Source organism: Syngnathoides biaculeatus, chromosome 1 (genome assembly GCF_019802595.1).
Source record: "Syngnathoides biaculeatus isolate LvHL_M chromosome 1, ASM1980259v1, whole genome shotgun sequence".
Classification (NCBI taxonomy): domain Eukaryota; kingdom Metazoa; phylum Chordata; class Actinopteri; order Syngnathiformes; family Syngnathidae; genus Syngnathoides; species Syngnathoides biaculeatus.
This window is the reverse complement of record NC_084640.1, coordinates 1,754,904-1,773,519: the sequence shown is the minus strand read 5'-3', so window position 1 is coordinate 1,773,519 and position 18,616 is coordinate 1,754,904. Positions and strand designations below refer to the sequence as shown.

The window sequence follows — 18,616 nt, the reverse complement described above, 5'->3', positions numbered from 1 at the left end:
AACAGAAAAAGATTGCTGCAAAAATTATTATAAATCTACAAGATGGCAGCTTTTCTTTTGTATACATTAAACTCTGTTAGTCACTTAAATATACATTCAAAATTAGTGTTTTCATTTATGGAAAGCTGTTGACTATTAGTAATTCCAATCCTCCTGTGAGTGTTTCTTGGGTTTTGTTTCAAAGATTAAATTCCCTCTAAGGTTCCTTTGTTAGTCACAATATTAAAAAAAAATAATAAAATAACATACACGTTAACGAATAAAGGTCAGCATCCACAGGACAGTTATTGGAGTGTCAGGTAAATATTATAATCACTCAAAAAAGAAGATAGGAAAGCCTTTACGGGACTAAACTCCAAATAATAAAACACAAACACACACAATATAAAATGAGGAAACTATTGAGAATGTGTTTGAATACATTCTAAGTGCAGACAAAATAATCAAGGCTGTTTAGGATTAACACCAATGTAGCGTCAAAAAAACTTGACCTTGTACTTCATGGTCTTTTAATGTAGTACATTTTGTATTGACTGATATTTACAAGGTTTTGTTATCTTATTTCCTGCTAGATGACTACCCTGATTGGCTGATCGAGCCATACATTACAAAAGTGTCTTATCTACACCAATGGTAAAAGTGCATTACAAATAACTTTACTGTTACGTGAGCAAAGTAGACCGTGAGAAAACATTGTATTGGATGTACAAACACCACTGACAAGAGCTCATTGTGTGACTGCAAAAAGGCCTCGGCACAGGTGAAAAATAGAAGAAAAGTAATCCTATATCAATTCCGTACAAAACGCTGTCCTTTGTTACACGCGGAGATTCCCTTTGGCACCATTGCTTGTTTCCTGTCTGTGTCTCCATGGCGACAGTGAGTCCAGAGCTAGGCTTTTGAGTTTCAAGAAGCTGCTGCTACCCATGTGTGACCTCCCAATCCAGAGCCACAACAAGCGATGCGAGGGCTTACTGTCAGGTGGACTTCCACAGAGGATTGTTGTAGGTCCACCCGTCTCCCTGCAATGTTGTACACTTGACGTTAGCACAGGCAAGACAGAAACGTGTGACACATTTTGCATCCAAAGGTAGTTGCGGGGGTGGTGGACTAAATACTACACACAAAATGCTTATTTTCAATTAACTTTAACATTTAAAAAAATCAAGCTGTATAGAGAGTGCCTGGGGGTGAAGAAGCCAGTTCCAAAGGGATTAGACTGGGAAGGAAGCTGCTTTCGGGTTTGTGGAAGCCTTTCTCCCACAGGTTTACATGCACTGTGCAAAAACACTTAATTTTTTTCTCTCTCACTGAAGTCAAATCAGACTCCTGTGTCGGGCCAGTCAGGATCACTAAAACTAATTTTGTTAAATCCCACAATAATGAGCAAGAGTTTTATATTTTCTCCGAAGTCAAAAGATTACATGCATTTCCTTTGTATCGAGTAGCCTTCCAAAGCTATGAGCCCATCTGGACTTCTCCATGTTCTTTAAAGACATACCTCTTTTATGTAGACTTTTGCACAGTGTACACCTCTGGCTCCTACTCTATATAAAATGTTGAGAAAGAACATAACAGCATGCCTGGTAGCTGATTGTCTATGCTGGAGCTTATCTATTTCACCATCAAAAGCATGTCTGTGCCATCATTAATGAGCAACAGAAGTCAGTAGCCAGTCTCGCAATGATCATTTCAGCCATGTCTGAATTTCCTCCACTTCTATTTTTAAATTGACGTACCCGTTGAAATGTGAAGCATGGCTGGTGTTCCAGTTCCCTAGAAATCAGCTTGCCTTACGTGTTGGCTTCTATTCAACGGAAACTTCAAACAAACTACGTTGGTTGAGAAATAGGCTGAATTATCATTCGCCCCTGTTTTTAAGCTTCACTCAAGGAAGGACTTAGTTCACCCCACCCACCCTGAAGTATGTGTAATGTCATGATCAAAAGGTAGTTAAAGATGGGTGGATGGTGTTTTCAGAAGCTGCATCAATCCTTCCATTTATTTCTATACAGCTTATCCTCATTAGGGTCACAGGTAACCTGGCGCATATCCCATATGACTTTGGATAAGAAGCAGGATACACCTTGGACCGGTAAGTACAACACATTTCTATACAACAATTGTAAATGCATTTTACAGATTTAAGCATGTGTGAGGACAGTTGCACGAGCATATGACCTCCTTAGTGAAGTATTTGGGTGTCCAGGCTTTGTTATCAGCTGCTCTCCGTCTCTCGTCCGCCCTCTGGTGCTCCTCTAGTCCATGTTTGTGCTCAGTCGCCTCGTCCATGTTGCCATCTTTCAGCGACTTGGTCACATGTTCCCATAACCGCCTACAAGCGGACAAATCTATTCAGTTTCCATCTCGACACCTGTCTTAATTCTTCATACCTGGACTCAGTGCGTCCTTGTTTCTCTAGTGGGCGCAGCTTCTTCCTGGTCACGGTGAGTTTGGCCGTGTCGAGCACTCTGGTTTCCCCGCTGCTGTAGGTGAACTCCAGGGTTCCGTTCCACTCACCCTGCGCTTTACACACAATCGTGTTGGTCGGATTGTGTTTTACCTCTGCAGTCACTCTACGACCGACACACAACTGTTAGTAAAATATTCACTTCATGAAAGAGGACAAATAGAAAATCGACATTCCCTGCTGAAAACAGAAAAAAATCGCTGCAAAAAGGATTATAAATCTACTCGATGGCAGCTTTTCTTTTGTATACATGAAACTGTTAGTCACTTAAATATGCATACTTCATTGACACCAAGATGTCATCAAATGGCAGCAAAGCACTACTGATGTCCAAATGGAGCTCCTCAATTTATTTCTCCATAGTTTCATGGCACTGAGATGCCACAAGATGGTGCCATGGAGTACAAACTCGGAATTTCATGGTTCTAACAATATGGTGAATCAAATATCAAACATGGTGATTGGAAGGTAGGGTCAAAGGTCAATTCAGTTATGTGCTCTCTCCCCTTTTTATTTCTGATAATGATAATTATGATTTAAAGCTCTATTCATTTTACATGACGCAATCTGTGTCCTGGACAGGATAAGTAGTAGAAACCTGTCAACAATGGTGAGAGAATAAATCATGTAAATTAAATTGAGTCTGTCATGGACTGGGTTATTTGAGGATTTTTGTTATTGGGGTGGGGGGGGGGGTTGAGGAATGTAACCTCTGAAAATAATGAAGATCCTTGAATAATTGATGCAGTATTAATACACCATGGCTACACTGTTAGCATGCATACCAGCAAGTGTTTCAACGTGTATGTAAGCGACCATATGACAGCGGTCCTGAGGCAGTGAGGAACAAGAGCATTTCACATTTTGTCTTGTATTGTCTTGGGGCAAAGGAAGCATTTGTAAGCTCACGTTGTCCCACGCACTGCCTGTGTAACCAGTGTGTTTAAGTATACTTTGTTGGATAAGTCACACAACATTTGCAAATGTGGGACCTCAGTGTGTGCAAAAGGGGCACCACATTCTAAGGCCCCATGTCAAATGTGGCGCATCGCCCATTTAGAAGAGAATTTAAGACCTATACAATTGTGAAAATATGGTCAATAAAAAAAATGAAAATTTGGAGACTGAAATCCGTGAATATGAGGGGGCCGCAAATGGGCAAAGGCACAGTGTAGTGTGTAGTCACCTGTGCACTTTGCCGCCATAGAAAGGCTTGGTGTGGAAAGTGACCGTGGCCGAGTAGCCACTCTTGGCGCAGTTGATGGAGACTTTTCCTCCCAGTTCCACCCAGGGCACAGTGAGGATGGAACGAGCGTAGGCCGAGGGCAGCGAGAAGACGTACTCCTCCTCGTGCTCCTTAAGATACAGCACCCCTGGTGGAAGAAAAGAAGGAAGTTAAACACAAAATTGAACATTTAAGAAAAGCTCAAGGCAATGACATATGCCTCACAGCTGACAGGCAAGCACACTGGCCCTTCTGTCTCCTGTTAAACTATTAAACATTTATTTCATCCTCTGTCTATCCTTGCATGCAAAGTCTTTGTGTGCAGCAAAACAGCTAACCAATTAATTGGATTGTAAATGAAAGCCCAATAGTTCCTAATTCCACTATTCCAAAGTAAGGACTGTGGTGCACATAACTCGGGCCTTATAAATTATATATATATATATCTTATAAATCTAAACACGGGAAAGGGAAATGCATCTAATGGCTGTACTGTACGTCCAATCTGTGAATTCCTGATCAAATCAGAACATTAAGGCGCTTCACATGCATATAACCCGGGACTGTGTTGTGCTCCACACACACTGATTACAGTTGCACAATCACAAAGTCAACAATCAGTTGCGCCTAACGGTGAAGGTCACCAGCCGACATCAGCCGCTCCTGTACGTAATTACCTACTTTGTCATGACCTGCCCGGAGGTGCGGCAGAAAGCATGACTCAGCAGTCGGCATCATTCCGTTTGTGGGTAAGGTCTCTTTCCTGCTGTCTCGCTGACAGGTGATTAGAAACATCGTCTGCGAGGCACGGCTTGGCCGGCGGCTCGTCCGCCCGTCTACTATGAGACACGGATGTTCATTTCAAAGAAGAGATCATCTCACATCGGGTGAAGTGTCCGGGGCAATATTACCCTATTGTTTGGAGCCATATTTATATGATATGCAGATCACTTCTAATTAACAGACTCCCAGACAGTATGTATGAGCCAGGCCGGCCGAAGCCGTGCTCGCCTGCGGAGCACGACTCTGAATTCTTCGCCGGGGAACCCGACGCGGAAGCCGTCTGATGCGCACATCGACACATTTAGCACCCTTGTCATACATTCGTGGATCTTTTGTTATGTTATGAAAGACAGATTACGTGGTCCCCCCCCAAACTATAATTTTTTTTTTTAGGAGCTGTATACACCTACCTGTCATTTGGAATCCACAAAGCTCTCGTCCTTTGCACCTGTGCAATCCATTTTTCACGACAAACCAGGTCTCTTGGAAACTTATGAAGGGTAAATCCATCCTCCCGAGTGTTCGAACAATATCCAGCAATGCAACGAGGCGGCATTTTGGCTAACACGAAGGACCAACAAGCTACCTTCCCGGAGGTAAAACTAATAGAAACAAACGAGTCCACTTGAGGGTGGTCCTGCCATATACGTTACTTCCTTCTTCTCGAAAACAAATTCCTTGAGAGGATTTTCATGGCGGGAGTTACAAAAAGCCATATACATCAAAATCATGTTTTGTGGTGAAAAAAACTGATTAAATAATCATTAATTTATTTATTAATTAATTAATCATTAATAACATACTAAAAATCAGCCATTTCATGACACTTGACCTTTATGTTTGAACATCATCTTAGCGCCCTGTGATCAATTCTATATTATCCGTTCCTTTTCTACACTGTTGATCCTGTTCAAAGTTGTGAATTGAAATGTGCTGGTTGGGAAAGACTGACCTTCTCCAACCATGGACACTCCTATCGACATGCCCATGAACTTGCTCTTGGTCCACACGTGGGCGTTGACGCACACCTGCCTCTCCCTGCACTCGCAGTAAAAGGCGGAAACCGGCGGATGATGGGACACCTGCTCGGCCACAAAGCAGACTCTGTAGCAGCCTCCTGCTACGTTGTCACCATGCTGCACGTTGTTGGCCACCCTGCCTGATTCCCGGGAGGAGCCTTGGGTCGCTCTGACCCAAGGCTTGACTTTGTCCCGAGGCACTTCCCAGGAGCAGTGGAAGATTTCCCCCAGAATGGGGTTGTAGGGCTTCTTGGCAACAGCCCCCTTTCGCCCCTCGGTGAAGGAGGTCAGGTAGTACTCCACGAAGCGGACTATGCGCTCCTCGGCTGTAACTCCAGCTGTGATTGACAAGAATAAGTCCGGGTGGGCCATGAAGTTGGCGTACATTTCCAGCAGCGAGCGCTTTTCCAGGATGAAAGTAGGCAGCACCACCTAGGAAAATCCAGCAAAAGAACATTTATAGCCTTCCTCGGAAAGCACACCCCTGGCATTTTCCACAGAAGACAAAAACGGACTTATTCTCATGATTCACATTTCAAAGCCAGCGATTTGAGAGCCTCACCCGAGTGAGGTCCATTCCTAGTTTTAGCTGGGAGAGCAAGTGGAGAATGATGCTCCTCTGGTCATCCAGGACTCCCAGGTCCTCCTCCTCGCTTTCCTCTGTGTCTGTCACTTCCTCACTTTGGCTGATGTCCGCCAGCCCTGCCTGGTGCTGTCCAGGAAAAAAAAAATCACAATATTTGAATTTTAGCTTCAGTAATATGAACTTATACTTTTTAGGGATAGACCAATCAATGGGCAAAACCAACAAATCGAATGTCCAAAAGTTTCCTGCTTTCCTCTTTCCATCAATGACAGTCCACCTCTTACATCCACAAAAAAAAAAAAAAAAATTAAAAAGGCACAACTTTATTCACTTGTCATTACATCCATCAAACCACTTTCAGCACGTCACAGTACAAGCGCTTGTATTTCTTTCAACCTCTTGCTTTCTTCCAGCCCCAATAGGCGACCAGTCAAAGCAGAGTGAAGATGCGCGCTTTGTTTCGTTTTCCCAGCATTCAACTGAAGGCGGATTGAGCGCTGAAATGGGAGCCCCGTGCCTTTATCTCCTGCAGTAACTTGACGGAGGCAGGATGGGAAGAGGAAAAAAAAATAAAGATTCTAATGTATAATGCACAAAGTGCTCTGTAGCCTGTGGGCCACAAAGCTCTCTCTGCGCCCATTTTACCTCAGTGCTGCCTACCCCTACCCCCCAATTGCTGGTTTTGTGCAATACCGTCTTAAGGACTTTTTATTTTGATGACAATGCCGCTGGAGCGAATGGCAAAAAAAAAAAAAAAAAAAAACAAGCACGGATCAACCAGGATGTGAAATTCCCTAGGTGCTTGATTGCAAAGCGTCTGTGTGCAGAGAGGTGGAAACGAGCATGGGAAAAAAATTTCCAGGACAGAATTGCCTGCCCGTTACCTGAATATTTCATTATATGCATGCAGAAGCCACGCAGGGGCCGGCTGCATCCGTGTAGCGTGCACACTCAACACGAAAGACCTGGGGTCCCGTGACTTGATTTGGGTATATTTTGTAGACCTCAGTACGGGAAGGAAGGAAGCCGACAAAGGTCTGTTATGATTATGGCGGTTCTAATTAATTAAAAAGGCTCTTGACTGTCACAGGAAATTGCTGCTAAGAGGGTCACAGCGCTTCTGCACGAGCTCTTGAATGGCAAAACTGGATTCAAATGAAGTGCTCTGGGCAAGTGATGACAATTTGAAATTTTGCTACAGAAGTACATGAAGTACGTGAACATGATTTGCTTATGCGGCCCTCACGGCATGATATAGTGGGCCAGATCTGGCCCTCGGGACTTACTGTATGTTTCAGACACACGCAGTACATGACAATATTTTACACATTAACCATCGCTTTTCCATTCAAACCCGTTTTGGCTGGCGAATCAGCATACATGAACTTAAAAAAACAGTTGTCCTGCAAGGTTCATGTGGCACGCCTTTTGACTGTTGCTCTCACAGTTAAAACAAATCGTGACTGCATTTCCACCATCATTGAAGTAGGAATCCTAATTCTTGAAAACAAGCCCAATAAAACTGTTCTTTTCTAAACTACATTAGCCTTTTTTGATGTGCCCCAATCTGATAGACTGTAGAGATATACATGTAGACACCCAACTCAATTCACAACATGAATTTACTCACACAAAGTACCTCATTGTCCTACAACAGTTTTTGGTACTGTAATGCTGGACTAGGGCTGATGGCCATGCTTTCTGTCACATGTTTTGCTTTGTTTAGCTCACAAAAGTCTGTTGCACAACTGGCATCCAACTGCTTTAAGCTTCCAACAGGCAGTTTAAGGGAAATAAAATGTACAGAAACTGCAAACCTCCTGGGAATTAGTTTTCATTTTAACAGCATTTTTATCTCTGTGTCTTCCAATGTTTCTTAAAACTGTGCAGGATTTAACGAAAGATAAGTCTTTGAACAGAACATTTTTCATTATTACCATTACCTGAATGCAATTGTGTATTTTGTAAAAATCTGTACAGTGTTTCATCTTTACTTTATCCACTTCAAAATTTTGTTTACAATCAAAATCAATTCTGCTGGCTAATTTGGTCAATAATTTATGAAGGATCCTCAGTGTTGGCAAAAAGAAAAAAACTTGCTGTTTTTGATTACAACTACTGGGGAAAAAATGCTAATCCATGATACAGTACAGTAAGTGTTTCGCCTGAAGGCTGATACTAACCCATTCCCCCCATAAAGAAAACTAGTGTGTGGTGCATGCATCACACTAAGAAGCTTGAAACACTCACGTTTTCCTGCTGTGCATCTAAATACTTGCCCTGCGTACAACTGGACTTCATCGCCATAAAAGGCAAGAATGACCAAAAGAAGAAATAAAGGAAAGTAGCCTCAACACCAGCAAAGCCCTCTAACAGGAGCAGAGACAAAGTTGTTTCAATGTCTGCTCAGCGGCCATCAAAAGACATCTTCATCTCCCTGCCGTCGCGATGTGGAAGTGAGCAGCTGTTGTGGCCACCAACCACCCTGGAAAACAAGGAAGTGGGGGGGGGGCACAGCTCAGGGGTAAGTCCCCGTCATGTCCCCTCCTCCTGCTGCTTCCCATCATCGTTTTCTTACGTGTTCTTTTTTGACTTCCTCCTCCTCACTTCTGCCCCCGCCCCATCGCTTGTCAAGTCTCTCCTGACATCACTTTCTCTCCTCCTCCACCTTCCATTGACTATTCCACCACCCTCACTGGCTTGACTGTTCTTCCTGACTGGGGGCTGTAATCGCAGCCTGCTAAAAATAGAAGAGGCCTTTATTAGTCCTGAACTGGGGAAACAAGTGTCAGCCTGTCACATCATAATTTGTATTATTTTTTTTACTGTACAGCCAAACAAGCAACAAGTCACACTAACATTAACTTTCTATCTTACATTACATAAAGGATCTGTGCTGATAAACGAATAGAATTAATTTGAAAGGTTTTATTTGGGTGGAATTGTTATTGCTTAAATTCAACGTGCAGATTTATGAAGCTGCAATCAGCGACTCTTCCTACTGCAATTAATGACACATTTGTTTTCTTATTCCTGTAACACTCCTCCATTGACCCTTTTGAAGTCCAATTTTGTTGATTTACATTTGTGGTGTTTTCCTCGGTTGTGCTGCAACCTGTAATCTGTTCTATGCCATCGTTTCCTTCATCCGTCCTCCTTTCCTGTTCTCCTGTTACAGTGCAGTCACTCTCCATAAACTCAGTTGTCTACACAATCCATTTGCATGTTTTCCTTCTGCTACCGTTCCTCCAGTTCCGCATTTTTTTGTGTCCATTTTATATTTGTCCTTTTTCTTTTTGCAAAACAACATGGTGGAATGCATGTTTGTGTGTTTAAAAAGCACAGATAGGACAAGTCTTCATCTCACTGACCATTCTTTGACTTTTGTGTGTGTGTGTGTGTGTGTGTGTGTGTGGTGTGTGTGTGTGTGTGTGTGTGTGTGTGTGTGTGTGTGTGTGTGTGTTAGTGTGATCGTGTGATCTCCACTGCCTTAAGATGAAGAGCAAAACCAAAACACATGGCAGAAAATGGCTATCAAAATGGATCACAGAATAACCAGAATAGCAAAGGCTCAGCCGATCAAAGACAGTTTGGAGTTACCTGTAAGTACTGTGACAGTGAGAAGATGTCTTTGGAAGCTAATTTATTTACAATACCACACAAAGTCCCTCTGTTTGGGGGGGGGGGTAAAAAAAAAAGGCATGTGGTGAAGAGGCTACAATTTGCCAAAGAACACATTAACTGCCCTATAGAGAATTGGAGGAACATTTTGTGGACTGATAAGAGTAACATTGTTCTTTTTGTGAGATGACACCAAAACTCTGAATTCAAGTTACAGTATACAGTGAAGACATTGAAGCATAGTGGTGCAACCATCATGATATGGGCATGTTTCTCCTACTATGGTGTTGGGCCTATTGATCGCAGCAACAAAGTTAATGTCATGTTTGGCCAGCCCAATCCCCAGACCTTAATCCAATCAAGAATTTGTGGGGTGACATAAAAAATGCTGTTTCTGAAGCAAAACCAATAACTATAAATGAATTGTGGAATCTTGTCGTGGCATAACGGCTGAAAAATGCCACACGTTTAGTTGACTCCATACCACACAGATGTGAAGCAGTTATTTAAAAAAAATTTTGGTCATACAACTAAATATTAGTTCAATGATTCAAAGGATTGGTAAATCCTAGAAACAAAAAAGTTTGTACAAAATAGTTTTTGGAATGTGAAGTCAATTGCAGGCTATTTTTTAACACACTCCTCAATAAATTACACAGCCTTAATCCTTTATCACGAATGTCGGGTGTTGTTTTCTGAGAATCTACCGAAACTACTGGCAACTTCAAAGATGTAGCAATAAAATACACTGAAAACGTGGATTAATCTGTTCGTCACATTGGATTTATATTATTTTGACCACTTCTGTAGGTGCAAGAGTTGTTCATCATATTATTTTGACCACTTCTGTAGGTGCAAGAGTTGTTCATTAAAAGTTTAAGACAAGCACAACCTGCAAGTATGCAATATTTTGGAGTATATCTTATTTTATTCTTATCTTCCTGTGCAGGAAACGTGGGTCCAGTTCCTCCTCAACAATTGTGTAATTGTCAGACTTTTGGCCCTGAACAGGATAAAGTGGTGCAGCTAATGGATGGAAAGCTGTCAAGTCGAAACCAAAGCATTGTGCTGCCCTCTGCTGGTATAAATCAGAAACAACATAACATGGAAAGATATTTAGCGCAAAAGCCAGCGCTAGATGCAAACCGTGTGATGTAAGGCCATAGAGTAAATCTGTTTTTACTCTAAAAAAACAAAACAAAGATATATATATATGTATAATATTAAATGAACTTTAAGAGATAAGTTTAAAAAATATAAGAGGAACATGAGCAGAGTACGACGACAGATGTACAGTATATCAGCACTTATATCGATACTATAGTGTCTGTATCAGTGCCTCAATAGCCCTGAAAATTGAACAGTTGGACATCAAATTTTTAGCAAGGTCAAATTAAGTTTTCTAGCGCAGTTTGATTTAATACTGAAATTTAACCTAAAACCGGAATCTCCAACTTTTTGTGAGGAGTATAAAGTATATCAATTACGCAAAACCCCACAGGTGGTAGTAGGAATCAATAATGAAAATAATTACTTTCAGAGCCAAGCCAATTTCAACTTTACAAAAAACATTTTTTATATATTTTGTAATTCTCCCCAGCCAACTGCAGGGCACACAACCACAAATTCACATCTACAGAAAATTTAAAGTCTTCAATTAACCGAAAAGTGCACATGCAGGAAGGCCTGAGCAGTTTCAAACCTGCAGCCTAATCTTGACACAAGAAACCAGCACAGGTCGGCATTTTTTGGGTGGCATGACGCCAATCGCGTTTGGAAACTCGAGACGGACAAGTTGAGAAAAAGCAAAATCAAGCTGAAATGAGCTGCCTCACCTGGACACCGTGCGACAGGCTCCTCTCCCTGAGGGCTGGCAAAGCCTCGGGGGGGCGCAGAGGAGTCAGGCCGCCGTTTTTCAGATGCTGTCCTGAGGGTGACCTGGGTACCGTCCACACAGGAACGCCATCTGAGCAAACGACAATGATGTCAGAGGCTAAAGCAAAAGCTGGTTATTGATCGATCTGCGTGTATTGACGCCCAATTGGCTTGGCACGATGACGACGGCCCGAATCACTTTTAATCTACATCCGACGTGTTTGATTAAAAGAACATTGAAATACGCTGGTGGAACTGACACAGACGAGACAAGAGGAAATTGCGTGTGCGTGTGTTTTGTGTGTCTGTCGTTTGTTTGTGGTATGTGGGAATGTAATATGTGTTCTGATATTTGGGTGCTTCTCTTGCCCGAATCTTGCTTTATCACTTCTGCTCTTGCGCTTTCTTCATTTCTGTTTGTCAGTTAAAAAAAAAATATATTAAATTTATTTTGTTTCTGTGGACACTTTGGTGCAGGGCTGAAAATTACATACTAAATTACTGTATCTCTTTGACAATGTCAAACGTTTTTTGTATTATAATAGATGCGCATGTATGCAATTCATACTTATTGAATTACTGAGAATTAAATTTGACTTCATTTAATTATAGCAGCATGAAAAGAACATTTATACCTTTTTGCGTTATGTGAAGTAAAAAAGTTTGATTTATGTTAAGGTAAAGCGGGAGTGAATGTTTAGCGGATAATTAAAATGTTCTGGTCCATTAACTGACATTTTCTCTGTCCTCCAGCCCCATGTTAATTTTCATGTAGAATTTGCTGTAAATGAGCTCACAAAAAGAAAGCAAGTTTCTTCATCAAAGCTTTTCAGACAGTTATTAAAAAAAAAGTCTACACACCCTTGTTCAAATGCCAGACCAAGATCATTTCAAACATTCAAATTGACATTTCCTGACATGATTATCAGTTTTCTGTCACCATCACAATCATAGTGGGGGTGAGGGGGTTTCTAAGTGACTTATCTTGGTCTCTAGAAAAGTGACATTGAACATTAGTGTATCTACTTCTTATATGCACTGTACATAAAAGTAGGTCCCAGGTCCAATTAGCAGTATAGTAGTCCTAATACAATAGTCAGACCATCTGTGTTTCACATCCTTGACCAAGTTCCCAAATTTGGTTGAAATCAAAAATGTTCCTAGAAGTACTTTTTTGAATTCCAATAGGAAAGAGGCACTCTGCCCTACGAGCTTCCATCATGTTCATGGGTCAACAAAAATGCACTAAACTACTCTAAAGGCATCTGTTTTTTATTATTGGATGCAAGTGTTCATATTGAACATCCGCCCAAGTACAAACTTCAACTGGTGTTTAATCCGATTAGCTATGAAATGATCAAAGCTAATATTAGACGGAAACAAAAACAGCACCCACATTTCTGAGCTGTGGGGTAAAAGTTATTTTGTTTCACATTTTAAGATGCAGTATTCAGTTCTGGATGGAACTGTTTACATCTGCATGTTATATGGATGGAATGTACACAGACCTGTGGGGAAATATGAATATTAATAAATATGAGTCACAATCACACCTAGGGGCAATTTAGAGTATCCAATGAATGCATGTTTTTGGGATGTGGGAGCAAACCAGAGTGCCCACACAGGCACGTGGAGAACATGAAAACTCCACAGAGGCGGGGCTAGGATTTGAACCTAGGTCCTCAGAACTGTGAAACCAACACTCTAACCAGTTGCTCCACCGTGTCGCCTGTCCTTCTATTCCTCTGCAATTAAGCAATTAAGGTTCTACTTGAAATGACTACTCAGGTTGTCAAGTGGACTCATTGACTTGTAAGGTTTGTCCCTTTTGTAAATTTTCATTTAACTTCCTTTCAGGATTTAAGCTCTCCAATGAGGTGACAGAGAGGCAAGGGCACTCAAGAATTTGCTGCTGTTTTGTAAGTGGGGCCCTCACAGACCATCAGTCCATTCACATGCCCGACCCTGTCAAAAGGTTGGCCAAGTGATTCATTATTCAGCTCTTGTTTTCATTTTGTGTCTGGATGATTCTCATGCGTCCTGTAGCCCAGCACTCTCCTTATAAAATCCCTTACAGTCGTAAATGGGGGGGATGGTCCCAAGCTGGACTTTCATTAGATTTTATGGGGGTTCACTACCTCTAAATTTAGAATGTAGGTTAATAAGTTAATTCTTGTTAGAACCCTGACCAAAGTGTCAGAACCCTCAATAGAAGATATTGAACCAAACCACGGGGTCCCCAAACAGTCTTTACGAACACATGTGGACCAAAGAAAAGGAGTCACAGCATTTTCAGTGAGAGACTGACAAAACTTAATTTTTCTTTTCTCTTCAGACTTGTCATAAAAGCTCAGCTTGTTTGGAAAGGAACTCGTTGGAACTGGAATTGATGCGGGAATCAATGACAATACGAATTTGCGGAGATTTGTGGGAAGACTTGACATTTTGCCGTTGACGTGCATGCTGCCTCTGTGGCTTCACCTTTGAGACTGCAGCAAGCGTCCACTTGTAAATTGCTTTCGGGGTCGATGCGAAGCAGTTACGGAAGTTTAGAGACACCAACAATATTTATTTGGAACTTTTGGTGCGTATTCTGCCAATATTAGACATCCCAATCCTTGTATTAAAGCCAGTGAAGCACCCTCAGGCCGTTGGAGGTTTCAATTATAATAACTTTATTGGATCATTTGTGATCAGGCACAGAGAAGGTCAAACATGGCATTGGGATGACACACCACTGTGGATTATTTTTGCAACGACTGAAATGCTTCTGTGAGATTAATGAGTCACATATAAACCCTGCATATTTTGGACATGAATGTTAGGGCATTAAAAAAAGATTTGGAATTCTCTGAAGACTAAAATGATACATTTTTATTCATACGCATTCTGCAATCATTGTTACATTTAGCAGAATTTTCAACCCAACCAATCATCACAAGGTCATGGTCATCAGTGGCAATGACGGCGATCCCTTAATTTGAACTTCATAGTTCCCAGTTGAAACATTCAGCAACATTTAGTACAGATGTTAAAGTTTATAGTACCCATCAGGCACGGACAGGAACTACAGTCCAGCTGGCCCTTGCTAATGGGTTCTGAACAAGTAGAACGGAACGACAAAGAGGAAGGAGAAGAGAGAGAAGTTGGGGGCTCCAGCAGTACAAGAATGGAGCCCAGGGAGGACTCACCGGTGCGGGCTCCGTGGACGTTTGGGTTGCGCTGAGTAGCCTGAGACGGAGGTGGCACCTGGTTGTGGCTCTGGGTCTGTTGCAGGATGTTCAGGCACTCTCCCAGGCAACTGAGCGTGGCGGCCGACGTGGCTTTGAGCAGCAGCAGGTCCTGGTCCAGGCAGGAGACGGGGCCTTTGGTGGGCAACGTGTCAATGGACTGGACGAGGTTCTTCTGCTGACCCTCGGCTTGGGACATCATCTGGAAGAGAGCGGTTAAAGAACATGTAAGTACATATATGCACAGACAAAAAAAAAAAAATGCCGGCGTGCGTAAAAGTTTACAAAGCAGTTACAATGATCTTCGCCGCCACTCTGAGATGTGAAAAATAACATCTAAAAGACCTAACATAACCTCAGTAAAAACATACCAGCTTTCTAATCAGTGAGGATCTTTCAAATTTACTTCACATCCATGTTTGGCTTTTTCTTTGGCTTTTGTGTGATTCCACCACAGAGGGGGCTGGTACTGGCAAAAAAGGAAAATGCGACGACTACTGTAATCAGCGCTTTCCTGTCTAATTAGTGCACTTGGCACACCCATGCCAAGTTGCACACTCGGAACACAGATTTATTTTCACTTTTGTCATTTGTCACAAGATAAGGATGCAAACAGAATTAATTATTTTCAGGTTTATTATTAAACTCGTATGACAGTTAAAAATGTTAAAATATTACTAAAGGGACCTGTATCATGCTACGAACATTGGTCCTTTATTATATATTTTGGGACGTAAAAAAAATCTGTCCAAAAAAAGAAAAAAAAAATAGATGGAATTTTAGGCTTTTATGTTGACATTTTATGATTTTCACTATTATCCCTCCCAGATTCAGGTCAGAAAATGCCTGAGCCCGGTGACATCGACAGCGAAGGATAATCTTCAGTGGTGTAATTGTCGGCAATATTGAAAGTTTGGATTATTTTTTTAAAGTAATGGGTGAAAATAGTGAGGATCAATACATTTGAGTAGGCTTGTTTGATTGAAGTACATTCCTGTAAGGAACCCGTGTCAAACGCAGGGGACAGATCCATCTTGTGTGCAGTGGCCCAAATTTCAAAATGGAATGCTTTGGCATACTATCGAGTCATAAAGTACTATAGAATCAAATAAGGGGTGCTGGCAGAATGGAGGCCCTGCAGGATGAATTGCAGATCTTAATTCAAATTCTGAAGGCCAACTTGGATAAATATCAGCAAGCTGTCAAAAATACCCAAGCTCAACAATTTTCAAATTTTTGAAAACATCCCGCTGACAAGGGGCTTTGTTAAACGCAGTAAAGAGGAATCTATTAATACGATCGGTTCAACTACTTCTTAAAGGTCAAGTATCATCCCTATAAACATTCTAAAATAGATATTGTAATGAAAGATCTTTTGTTACTTTCTGAGATGGATTACTTGGTCCCCCCAAACTATTATTTTTTTAGTAGCTGTATACACACCTACCTGTCATTTGGAACCCACAAAACTCTCGTCCTTTGCACCTGCACAATCCATTTTTCATGACGAACCGGGTCTTTTGGAATAGTGTGAAGAATGAATCCATCCTCCCGAGTGTTCGAGCAATATCCAACAATCCAACGAGCCGGCATTTTGGCTAACACGAAGGAACAACGAGCTATCTTCCCACAGGTAAAAGTAATAGAAACAAATGACTCCGCTTGAGCGCGCTAATGCCTCCAGCGTCACTTCCTTCTTCTTGTCGAAAACAAATCCCTCGAGAGGATTTTCATGGCGGGAGTGATAAAAAGCCATATTTGTCAAAATCATGTTTTGTGGTGAAAAAACAGATGGGTCCATACCAGCTGCCATTTTTTCATTAATAACATACTAAAAATCATCCATTTCATGACACTTGACCTTTAAAGACAATGTACTGTACTTTTACATTATGTATCCATTCATCACATAACACTACTCCTGTTTGGCTTCATCGGGATGCTGCAGCATATGCCAGCTTACTTTAGGAAGCAGGTGGTGTACAGTACACCTGAGACCAGTCTCCTTCTCAAGCATGAGATATAAATTACTGGATCATCATGAAAACTCCATCAAGAAAGTCCCTCCGATGCTGCAATCACATCTGCAATGCATGTTTTGAATTATTCATTCTCCCATTAATTCTTAGCAACGGTCAGGAGGGGGAAAGAAAAAATCACTGATGTATTGAAAAACAGATGTACCCCGGTTCTTAGTGTCCACCTTCCGTTTTGCCATTTTTGATGGGTATCTGAAAGTTAACATTACTGTTATGCTAACGACTGCTGTGCTAATCATTATTGAAATGAAGGGGCTTACTGCCCAGCATGTCACCGTTGCATTGTGGGAAACGTAGTCTTGATGCGTATAAAAGATCTACAGGCTGCCGGCTTGCCTCGGGCCGCTTCTAATAATAAATCAATATCATCCCAGGGGCCTTAGAAAACCTTCTCAAGGGCCAGATGTGGCCCACAGGCCTTGACTTTAACAAACTTCTTTACAATGTAGAGAAATGGTCGGCACAGTGGATCAGCTGGTAAAGCTTTTTGAATTAATACCAGGTTATACTAGACAGCAAAAGTGAAGGTTCACCCTGCCTCGATGAAAGAACAACAAGACAACATATTGCTTCAGGATAAAAAAAATCAGGGGCGTTAGTTTATAGTGCATTCGTTATGGGAAGTGAGTGCATGACATACACAATGAACTATGTACTCCATTAAAACCAGACAAATACTTTTATTAAAAAAAAAAGTGATGTATATTTTGTTTGCTATGCACACAGGACTAAAAAGAGCTCAAAATACTAAGTTAAGCCGAGGAAAGTGCAACATGTCGAGCGCTACGCTGAATTGTATATCCGTTTGCTTCCTCAAGTACACGAAAGGGACCCCTCACCGGAGCTGCATTACCTCCATTCACACTTTTGATCAAAGCACCGAAGCAATGACATGATTCATTCCTCAAAAATGTACCCCTACCACCCACCCACCACCTCAACAATATTCATTTCACAGCACAGAAAGGTCTCAATTTAGAATCGGCATATGGCGGAATCTCTTTGGTTTGACAATGCACCGAGCAAAGGTGCTGCATCTCCAGTAAATGTTGCTCTAACCAATAAGTGAAACCATACAAACTGGAATGATGCTAGTATTGCATATTTCTACTTAAACAAACAAAGAAAGAAATGTTTAATGAGTTCATGTGATGAGCCAGGATGACGACATCAAATATGGCATATCTGTAGTTATTCTTTTTCGACTCTCTACGAGTGACAATTCTCAACAAACCTCGTGCTTCCAGTATTTATCTACGTTGAAGCGAGAAACCACTTGATCATTGATCGTAAATATGTATTCAATCGTGTGTGATGACTTCTTGATTATTCATTCAAATCAATGAATCATTCAGATTGAGATTGTTCTACTTCATTAAAAAAGGATGGCTTGGCTGATCATTAATTTTAATTTTCAGTTTTGGGGACCTCTGCATATATATATATGGTGGATCGGCTGGTAAAGCGTTGGCCTCACAGTTCTGAGGACCCTGGTCCCATCCCGGCTCTGTCTGTGTGGAGTCTGCATGTTCTCCCTGTCCCTGCATGGGTTTCCTCCGGGCACTCCGGTTTCCTCCCACATTCCAAAAAAATGCAACATTAATTGGAAACTAAATTACCACAAGGTGTGATTCTGAGTGCAACCTTTTGTCTCAATGTGCCCTGCGATTGGCTGGCAACCAGTTCAGGTTGTACCCCGCCTCCTGTCCGTTGACAGCTGGGATAGGCTCCAGCACTCCTCGCGACCCTCGTGAGGATAAGCGGTGAA

General features: G+C 41.7%; 1 protein-coding gene across 2 annotated transcripts in view; it reads right to left on the bottom strand.

Annotated features, from left to right (window-relative positions):
- Nucleotides 1-106: 106 nt before the first annotated feature.
- The window catches only part of LOC133501527 (oxysterol-binding protein-related protein 10), a 49,689-nt gene continuing 31,179 nt past the window's right edge, over nt 107-18,616 (bottom strand). The window contains exons 6-13 of one of the 2 annotated variants that reach the window (XM_061821392.1): nt 14,771-15,011; nt 11,540-11,670; nt 6,060-6,209; nt 5,431-5,929; nt 3,657-3,843; nt 2,394-2,576; nt 2,182-2,335; nt 107-1,022 (exon numbers count right to left, since the gene is read on the bottom strand). In XM_061821392.1, coding sequence (XP_061677376.1) covers nt 978-1,022; nt 2,182-2,335; nt 2,394-2,576; nt 3,657-3,843; nt 5,431-5,929; nt 6,060-6,209; nt 11,540-11,670; nt 14,771-15,011 — 1,590 coding nt within the window. In that variant the 3' untranslated portion in view covers nt 107-977. Of the gene's footprint in view, nt 1,023-2,181; nt 2,336-2,393; nt 2,577-3,656; nt 3,844-5,430; nt 5,930-6,059; nt 6,210-11,539; nt 11,671-14,770; nt 15,012-18,616 lie in introns of those variants that run through there. The other variant, XM_061821437.1, reaches the window with a different exon arrangement.